At 38.8% G+C, this 10,727-nt stretch overlaps 1 protein-coding gene across 1 annotated transcript in view; it reads right to left on the bottom strand.

Moving 5' to 3' along the window:
- Rc3h1 (ring finger and CCCH-type domains 1) overlaps window positions 1-10,727 on the bottom strand; it is a 61,152-nt gene that overhangs the window by 9,288 nt on the left and 41,137 nt on the right. The window contains exons 8-13 of the mRNA XM_021198107.2: window positions 9,302-9,420; window positions 7,348-7,460; window positions 6,558-6,839; window positions 5,855-6,069; window positions 2,804-3,171; window positions 1,971-2,135 (exon numbers count right to left, since the gene is read on the bottom strand). Of these exons, the coding sequence (XP_021053766.1) occupies window positions 1,971-2,135; window positions 2,804-3,171; window positions 5,855-6,069; window positions 6,558-6,839; window positions 7,348-7,460; window positions 9,302-9,420 (1,262 nt within the window). The remainder of the gene's footprint in view (window positions 1-1,970; window positions 2,136-2,803; window positions 3,172-5,854; window positions 6,070-6,557; window positions 6,840-7,347; window positions 7,461-9,301; window positions 9,421-10,727) is intronic.

Here is a 10,727-nt window from a genome sequence, read left to right as displayed (position 1 = left end):
TCTTTCTTCTTTCTTTCTTTCTTTCTTTCTTTCTTTCTTTCTTTCTTTCTTTCTTTCTTTCTTTCTTTCTTTCTTTCTTTCTTTTTGGTTTTTCGAGACAGGGTTTCTCTGTATAGCCCTGGCTGTCCTGGTACTCACTGTGTAGACCAGGCTGGCCTTGGACTCAGAAATCCGCCTGCCTCTGCCTCCCAAGTGCTGCAATTAAAGGCATGCGCCACCATTGCCCAGCTGTTACGCATATTCTTACACATATTATTTGATTTGAAAAACAAAACCTATACTCCAATTAGATTCATTAGGTATAACTAATGAATAAAGTATGAGACAAGGTTTCATGTATCCCAGGTTGGCCTCAAACTTATTATGTAGCCAAGGATGACCTAAAACTTTTGATCCTCCTGCCTCCTTGCTCAATTTACAAGGCACTATTGATTGAACTTAGAGATTTGTGCATGCTACCCAATTACTCTTCCAACTGATCTACAGTCTCAGCTCAGGCTGTCTAATTAAAAACAAATATAACTGATAAATCCCTCGAAAAACTAACCAATGAAAAATATTAGTGCCGGAAATGAAAAAAAATGAGGACAACACACATTCATGATAGCTATAAGCAATATTTTGCTGAGCATAGTTGTCCACACCTGTAATCCAAGCACTTGGAAGGCTAAGGTAGGAAACGCTGAATTTGAGGCCAGCTTGAGTGAATTCAAGGTAAACCTAGTCTAGAATATGAGATTCTGTTTCACAAAACCCCAAACCAAAACAAATCTATTAGCACTATTTTATACAAACATAAATGTAATGTTCAAAATTAGAGCACTATGGTATATAAACCAAACATTCCCTGTAACTTTTACCATCTTCGCATAGTTGTGTATCTTTCCTACCTTTTTTAAACCACACTACTGGTTTCTTCATTGCAAAATTAAAAAGACGTATTAATTTATGTCTCAATTATTTAAAAATTTAAGGAACTAAACTCCCAGCTCCCAACATGTTAATTTATTTTTGAATTGAATACTAGGAGAACCTATACCAACGAGTCCGACTTAAGTAGACCATTCTATTAAAGGAGGGATCAGTCAGACAGCTCAAGTGAAGTATGTGCTGTGCCAATCTGACAACTTAAGTTTGGATCCTTGAAACCAAACAACTGACTCCTATCCTACCAGCCGTCCTCTCACCTCCACATATGCCCACCCCTCACCCCCAAGACACACAAAAAGAAAGAATGAATGAATGAATGAATGAATGAGTAAATCAATAAATGCAGTACTAGTCTAAAGACAGAAATAGACCAATGAAACGAGAGATTTCAGAATCACAGTTGCCTATCACTTTCTCCAGACAGGGTCTCTGTATGCAGTGAAGGCTAGCTTCTGCTTCAGTATCCTACTACGTTAGAATTACAGGTCACCACACCCACCCTAATTAACCAGTTATAGGAAAGCTGACACTGAAAAAAGGATGCTCAAATCAGTACTTGGTAGAAGGCCAATGAGCTATCCCTGCAGAGGAAAAATGGACTTTGATTCTAACAGTTCATTTAATAACTCAACTTTAAATGGCGTATGAATCTAAATGTGTAATAAAACAATGACTCTCTCGGAGAAAACCAGGAAATAGTCTCATAATTTTGAAATTTGATAAACATCTTCTTGGGAACAGATTTTTCTTTCCTTCCTTCCTTCCTTCCTTCCTTCCTTCCTTCCTTCCTTCCTTCCTTCCTTCCTTCCTTCCTTCCTTCCTTCCTTTCTTTTTTCAAATCAGGGTTTCACTGTGTAGCCCTAGCTGTTCTAGAACTCACTCTGTAGACCAGGCAGGCCTCAAACTTAGAGATCTACCTGTCTCTGCTTCTTGGGACTAAAGGTGTGTGCTACCACTGCCTGGCTCTCATAATTTATTAAACATGCTACAAAAAGTGATAATGGTAAACTAATAAGCAGGATTAAAAATAAAATGCTTACTTCCTCTGGATGGAATGCAGGAGGCAATGTTGGTGAAGGTGCAAAAGGAGGTGGAGAGATGACTTTTCTTTCCTCTAGCTGGGCCATTATTTCCTTCCGCCTTCGATGTAACTCATCCAGACTAGGATGGGGTTGGGGAGGAGGAAGCCGACTATAAGGAGGATCCTGGTAATTGGAAGATTATTTAAAATTGACAAAGAATCCCAAAGCACATTAATTAACCATATTATTTATAGATAGATAGATAGATAGATAGATAGACAGACAGACAGACAGATAGAAAGAAAGAATTCAGGCGCAGAAATATATATCCATCATAACATCTAGAAATATCAATATTAAAGAGAATATTAAATATTAAAGAGAATAAAAAAAAGGTCAACCTAAACTCTCTCAAGATCTTCCAAATTTCCTAACTGATCAAGTCTTAGTACACAAATGAAGAATGTTTAGATTTATATTTTTGTTTTTTAAAATAATAACTTCAAATTTCAGGACCAAGAAGATGGCACAGCCGGGCAGTGGAGGCGCACGCCTTTAATCCCAGCACTCTGGAAACCATGGGGCACACATGTAATCCCAGGATGGATATGGGATGGGAGGAAGAAACAGATGCTGGAAGCTTACAGACACGCTAGCCTGAAATATTCTGAGCATTAGCAACAAGAAAGATCCCAGCTAGCAGCATGGAAAGTAAACTTATCCTTAGGAGTTTTCCTCTGACCTAAGTATGCTGTGGTACACATGTACCTGTGTTCTCTCTCACACACCAATTACACATACATATACAAAAAGTAAATTAAATCTATGTAAGAAAAAAAAATACAGCATACCCTGGGATATGAAGGTCTGCTCTGAGCTGGATGAGGAGCCACTGGGTAGTAACCCTCTACTTGTTGGTATCGCTCTCTGGACTCAGGTACATAGGACGGGACTGCTGCAGATGGAATGTCGATGGGTACAGGGCTTTCCCGGAACATCTCCTCTCTTGGATAAGACTGAGCAGGGTATACACGGCGGCCATCGTAGTGAGTTGGGTACATAGGTGGGTACTGGTGTGGCTGTGTGCCATACTGAGAGTTTATGACACGATCTTGGAGGTAGGGTGAATAATGATCCAAGTATGGAGGACCAGGTTCAGGAGCAGATGGTGGAGGTCGGACAAAGCGGGACACACATGGTGGTGGAGTATAGTACATACCTGTACAATACAAAAGAAGAACCCAAAACAATAATGAGCTCATCTGTTTTTCCATGTAAGCTTTTTTTTTCCTTTTAAAACATTAAAACATAGCTGGGCGATGGTGGCATACATCTTTAATCCCAGCACTCAGGAGGCAGAGCCAGGTAAATACCAGAGTTTGAGGCAAGCCTAGTCTACATAGCAAGTTCCAGAACAGCCAGGATACACAAAGAAACCAAAAACCAAACCCAAAAACATTAAGACACTTAAGTATTAATAATCTACTTATTTTTGATAAACTTTTGCACTACTTGTATCGTTACAATATCTTTGTGACAATTAGAAACCAAATATTTTCCTTAGGGCCCGGAGCGCAGCTCAGTGTTTGCTTGGAATTGGCGAGGTCTTGAAATTCAATCCCCGGGAAAACCTCTTTTTCTACCAATTAACAAATAATTATTGAAAATAAATGGAAAAGATCAATATACATATAGTCAAAAATAGTAGATTGATCCTTTCTTCTAGTTTATCTTTAATATAATGCAGTTGCTGGAAATTAAAAATTAAATTTCACAAGCATCCTTGAAACTCAGGTTTTACTTTAGTTTTAAATCTGTGGATTTTCATATCCAAGATTGCATGTATACTAGACAAGCACTCCACTACTGGGCTAGATTCTTAGTCCCCTTTTAAATAGTTCATTTTGAGATAGGGTCTTCTAAAGACTACTATCCTTGAACTCACCCTGTAACCCAGGCATGCCTAGAACTTGAGATCCTCCTGCCTCAGGTTCCCCAGCAGCTGGAATTACAGACCTACTCTTCCAGGCCCTGCTACTATAGAGTTTCAACTTCAAAACTATTATGAGCTAGAAGATATGATATGCCAAAGATCCACTTTTCTTATGACAGTATGCACAAGTTCCAGTCAGGAAAAAAAATATCCTAGCATAGAGGAGGAAAGGGGAACATGCAATCCTACCACTGGCTGAGAAACTGTTAGCATTTGAGAACTGCTGGGAGAGGGAGAGTCAATTTTTCTTACTCAAGTGACCCCCGTGTAGGCTGACCAGAGCAGGCCCCACTCCCAAGATTAGCTGGGCAACATAAACTGAACTTGATGTAGAAAATGAAATAACAATACTACTCAGCCTCCACCTTGTGTAGAAAGGGATGGGAGGTGGTAAGGGGAGGCACTGCTAGAAATGTGTTCAAGTATACTGCATGAAACGCTCAGCACTTTGCTCTATACATCTAGTGACTTCTTTGGCTCTAGAGTTCTTGAGACAAGAGCTCTAGCAGTACATTTTCCAGAAACCTCCAGTTAAGGCAGGTTTTATCTCTGCTCTCTACATCTAGCAAAGTAGTGCTTTTCTAGGACACAGTTCCTAAAGACTTAAAGTCTGCATCCCTAGTGCTTCCACAACATGGAAAGAGCCCATTCTTCCACTAAATCTTTTCATGCTTAATATAGCTACGAAGAGCTCTGCTTTTGTAACTGAACTCTTCCTCATAGAGTATAAAGCTAGACATTGGCTGCCTGAACAAAAACATACATATTTTTTCAAGAGATAAAAAAATCAAGTCAGATTCTGTTATAACCACTATCAGTCATGTTATAGCAATCAAACTCTATTTGTATGCTGGCTGTCTGCAATCTCGGCACTCAGGAGGGTGAGGCAGAGGATCATCTTCATTCAAGTCTGAGCTCAAGTGAGTTCAAGGCAAGCCTGGTATATATACTGCAAGCAACTCTGTCTCAGAAAACCAACTAACCAACCAATAAACAAGCAATAACAAAACAATAAAAATGAACTACTTTTGAATGCAGAGATGATATATGTAACCTAAAGGTACTGGGGAGGGGGGGAAGGAAATAAAAGATACTTTAATCTATTACCATTAAAAACAAACAACAGCAACAACAAAAAACCAAAAATAGCCTCTAATTCTGATGAGATTCAATACTTTAGTTTGAAATAAATATCAATATTCCCTTTAATCTTTTGCTTTGCTTTATTTGATTGTAAGACAGAGTCTTACTAAGTTGTCCTGGCTATCCTGGAACTATATAGATCAGACTGGCTTCTGCCTCTGCCTCCTGAGTGCTGGGATCAAAGGTATGTAAAGCACACACACTTTACTATTAAGCTGACCCTATACTACAGAACCTCTAAAGCAGTGGTTCTCAACCTTCCTGATGCTGCAGCCCTTAGTTCCTCATGTTGTGGTGACTCTCAACCATAACATTATTTTTGTTGCTACTTCATAATTATTTAATTTGCTACTGTCACGAATCATAATGTAAATATTTTTGGAAATAGCTTTTCTAGAGGGGTCACAATGAACAGATTGAGAACCACTGCTCTAAAGACTTGTATGCAGCACCTTTTCAAGGCCAATATCAATAATTAAAGGGAAGGAAATCATACTGTAAATTTAGTTTGCATCCACTACTTTTTTTTTTTCATTCTTGAAAAAAAAAGAGTTTGGTTAGCCTTTATCCTTTTTTATCTAGATGATACATTTGAGTGGCTAAAATACATTTATTATACAACTTTAAGCAGGCAAAGAAATTTAGTTGATCATGAAAACCTCAGTTTTCCAAATATTAAAAACTTTCTTATCTAAAGGAAACCACGATGTAAATGATCACTCATAGCAGAATAAGGAAATGAGTAATATAAATGAAAGATCATTACCCTGCTGATAAGGTGCTGTCTCAAAAGCTGGGGCACTTCCTCGAGGATCCTGATAATAAACATCTGCTTGTTGTGCTGGATACAGCTGAGAACCTCGAGGTACCATCTGAATTGGTTTGGTGACAGGCATGGGAGGCAGATCTGTTGGTCCCCTTGGAGGTACAGGATGTGGATTCACAGGTAAGGCAGAAATACTCTTAGGGGCAGATTCCAGCCTAAGGGAGCAAAATTATACAAGACAAGTTTAAAGTCTCTAAAATATACTTTTAATATACATTAAATGTTTCATATAAAAAGACTGCCAGTACTTGGAAAATTGATATATTTGAATGTCAATCTCTTCTACAAATTTAAAGGAATCAATCTCCCTTTAAAAAAATCATTAGTGCAGAAAAAGTAAGTAAAAGCCAATAAAACAAAGGCAAATATTTTATTTTCTGGGCCAGGATATAGCTCAGTTGGTGGGTTTAATCCCTAGTACAACGTAACTGGGCATGGTGCTGCTGGCCTGCCATTCCAGTACCTGGAGGTCCAGACAGGAGGCTCGGATGTTCAAAGTCATCATTGGCTATGAAGTAATAAGTTAAAGGACAGACTTTGACTCAAAACAGAAGAACAAACAATAACACCAAGGAACCACTGGGGTTAGAAACAAATTTCTTTCCCTCTACTCAGTTTACAAGGAAGAAACTTGAAGACGTACAGGTCAGGAGGGGAACCCGGAGCACTGCTGCTCAGGTGGTCTAGCTTTACTGGTTTCAGAGAAGAATCAAAGCTGGGGTCTGTCCCACGTGGAATCAGTTGTGTCACTGTGCTCCCTGATGATACAATTCCATTTGGGAGTGCAGGAGGTTTTCTGTTGGACAAGTCCACTGCACTTTCATCGGAAAGTATAGGTGCTGAAGGCAGGCCCACCTCATTAAGTTGACCCAAAGAGGCACTCAGGGGTCTTCTGGGAACCAGACGTTTGTTCATTTTACGAAATCTGTATGAAAAGCAAATGTTTCAACTACAAATATATCACACAATTGGTAAGAAGCAATTAAAATTGTTAAAAAGAACTAGAACTTTTTTTGTGTGTGGAAATAACTCATTTTGACATTTAGTTGATAAAATATAGCTTCCCATTTATAAGAACAATATAATGAAAACTAAAAAAAAAACTTCTAAGAAATGTACTACTTCATAAATATTCCCTAAGTGTTGAATTCAATTATTCTTTTTATACATTTTTTAAAGATTTATTTTATGTATGTAAGTACTCTATTGCTATTTCTGTCTTTAGACACACCAGAAGAGGGCATCAGATCCCAATTCAGATGGTTGTGAGCCACCATGCACTTGCTCGGAATTGAATTCGAATTTCTGGAAGAACAGCCAGTGCTCTTACCCACTGAGCCATCTCTCCATCACCAGCCGCTCTTACTGTGTTTCTTAAAGCCAACAAATCACTCCCTATTCCCAAGTCTGTGTTTCATGGTTTTCATACTTACTTTTCCAGTTCTTCCTGTGAATGTGCAAACGTACAGCTGGCACCACGAGGACATCCTCCCCTTTGTTTCATATCTCGACACATGTATGTTTTGTATTTGCTATGCTGTGGAGGCTAAGGCCAAGATCAAAACATCAGACGTAAAACAAAACAAACAGTAATAAATGTAAATTTTATGTTTCCCATTTAGGATTCTTACAGCACAGAAGAATTTAAGCTAATTCACACATTTATCTAAACTACTCAGAGCAATACTATTGAGGAGGGAAAATCAGAATTCAAAATTAAATTTTAATTATTCATTATTAGTTTGAGGGGTGTCAGAGGACAATTTTGTGGAGTTGGTTCTTTCCTTACACTTTTACCCAGGTTCTAGGATTGAACAGAGGATGCCTATCTTGCATAAAGCTTCTGCCTACTGAGAGACCTTTCCAGGTCCAAAATTAAAATTTAAGAGTAGTTCTAACAGGGGCTCAAGGTTAAGAGCACTGGCTGCTCTTCCAGAGGACCTGGACTCAATTCCCAGGACCCATCTGACAGCTTACAACCATCTAGAACTCCAGTTCCAGTAAATAAGACACCTTCTTCTGGCCTCCACAGAAACCAAGGATATATATGTACATGCAGATAGAACACCCCCACACACTACATAGACCACATCAGAGAAGTTTCTCAGGGTACTGGGTAGGGGATAACACAGAAACTCACAGTTGGTCACAGTGCAGGTGACTGTGGAATGCTCAGTTACAGACAGGACATCTCTGTCACATGCACACATACACTTTCACAAAGGCTCAGAGACTCTCATCACGAATGAGAGGTCTGGCAGAAAAACTGTAGAAGCCAGAGGTCAGGGAGGACCAGAGCAAAACAGTGTCTTCTAGACAAGACAGATAGACTCATAAACTCTCAGCAGGAGTTCAATACCCTAGACCTTGATCTCTATGAGATGTTCTTTCTGTCAAGTTCCTACATAACTCAAAATCATTGAAAACCCCCTAGCCTTGCAATTCTGGGGCTAATATAAACCCCAAATAATAAAATTTCCTGTGTTTGATACTATTTTCTCAAACCATGATTTAGGAAGCTAGTCCTGTCGGAATGAAAATAATGCTTGCATAATTTGATCAAAGAATTTGGGTAATGGTCTTTATGCTCATTCAGTGGGATTACCAGAGGATTATGTGAGACCTTGTCTCTCACAAAAAACAAAACCAAAAAGACTTTTGAAATGTATACTCTTCTAATATTTGGTTAGTGTTCATATATCATAAAGTTGGCTCCTAAGAAAAACCACAAAATTTGGGTCAACAAGATGGTTTAGTGGGTGATGCTGCCAAGCCTCCAGGACCTACAAGGCTGTCCTCTCACCTCTATGCATACACACAAATAAGTCGAAAACAATACTTTTTTTTAAATTAAAAGATGGTTTGGCACATAGTATAATAAATATTATTAGTGAAATTCTTTAAAATACTAACACAGAAAAAAAACTCCACAAATATTTTTAAAGTACTAGTAATTCAACATTGGTATCAAAAAGTGACATTATCAAGCTGAAATGTAACATAAAATTACGAAAAATTAAAACACTAACTGCTACCTATGCAAACTTACAGTGTCTATAGTCAGAAACTTTTTTAAAGCAAAGCAATTAAAAAAAATCTTTTATAAGGATGGGTGTTTTACCAGAGGCCAGAACACGGCATCTGATTCCCTTGGAACTGGAGTTTCAGGAGGCTGTGAACCACTATGTTGGTGCTGGGACTTGAACTGGGTTCTCTCAAAAAAGCAGCCAGTTCTCTTAACCGTGGAACCTCTCTCCAGCCACTATAGTCAGTCTTAAAATAGTCAAAACATTTTTTTTTTTTTGCTTTGTATCTGTACCTACAGTGGCCAGTTTTTAGGTATACCCAAAGTTGCTTATCTGAAGATTTCAAATAGTAACCTCTTACCTGTTGTTGATCTGCTCCTTTTTTGCTGTGGTTCTGGATATAATCAACCAGTCCATGTACTACTGTACGTACAGCAACCAGTCCATTTTCTAGCTGTTCCCATGTTGGAGGAGGAGCATCTACAAAATTAAAAATTAAACAAAACCTTAATCTTATGCAGAGTTTTATCTAATATTAAACTAGTGTAATCAAGTTAATTGTTTTGCAGCTTTCAGACACTTTTTCCTCTGTGATGATTAGTGATGCAGACTTAAAAGGCCCTAGCATCAGCAGGGAGACAGGCCTTTAGGTGTGCACCTGTGGTGGATCATCTTGATTATGTTAACTTTTACTTACCTGTACATTCATCCCTCTGTTTCCTGATTGTGTATGTGATATGTAAGCTGCTTCAAGCTCTTGCTGCCTCGACTTGCCTGCCATAACAGACTGTACTGTAAGTTGAAATTACTTCCAAACACCACACACACACACATACACATGCACACGCACACACGCGCGCACACACACACAGGTTATGGGGAGGTGAACTGGTAAACTTGACAAAATAGGTGTGACTAGAATGGTGGAGACAAATGACTGATCAGAGTGAATTTAAGACAGTGCTACAAAACTGGAGACGTCCAGGGGCAGAGAGTTTGTCAACAGTTTATCTACTGCTATGTAAGAGAATCTACCAGCCAGTTGTAGGAGATACACTAATATTGTGGCAAGCATTTCTTTTTTAATTATTCAGAATGCTAATTAATAAAAATGGAGAAAATAATTGCTACGCCTCCCCCCGCCCCCCACACAAATGAAAAGGTATTATTTGATTAAGCCATTTTGGAACCAGATCTGTAAACACGGAGTGATGAAAATTTAAGAGGGTCTAAAAGACATAGAGTCATTCTATAAGGATTGGGACATTACTAAAAAGGCATATGTGGAGATAGGATTCACTCTGCAGCAATAGGAAACCTGAACTGACAGCATCAGAGTAGAGAAAATTGAAAACATTAAGTCTCAGAGGAAAGAACTAAAGCTATCATTTAGGAATAAACAGGAAGTGTGGGTCACAGGAAATTATGAAAGAAAAACAGATAAATCCCATATCTCAAAAGGTATGTAGGACAGGTGAAAGAACATGCAAAAAAAGACAAATGAAACATAGCTAGAAGAGCAGGCAACAAAGATGAACTCACTTTGAAACAGACAGATGATGCTGAGTATCAGGAAGCACTGGGGAAATGGTCTACAGTGACAGGCAGTGCATTGGCAGAGCTCTTGGGGAATCTACTTTATACAGAGGTAACACTTGAGGCTAAGAATCAAAAGAAACAGTTCCAGTTCCAAGGAAACAGACAGCACTGTGTGGATGGGGTGGGGTGGAATGGTGCAAATAAAAACAAAGCAGGGGGCTGGTGAGATGGCTCAGTGGGTAAGAGCA

Source organism: Mus pahari, chromosome 5 (genome assembly GCF_900095145.1).
Source record: "Mus pahari chromosome 5, PAHARI_EIJ_v1.1, whole genome shotgun sequence".
Lineage (NCBI taxonomy): Eukaryota > Metazoa > Chordata > Mammalia > Rodentia > Muridae > Mus > Mus pahari.
This window is presented reverse-complemented; position numbering and strand designations above follow the sequence as displayed.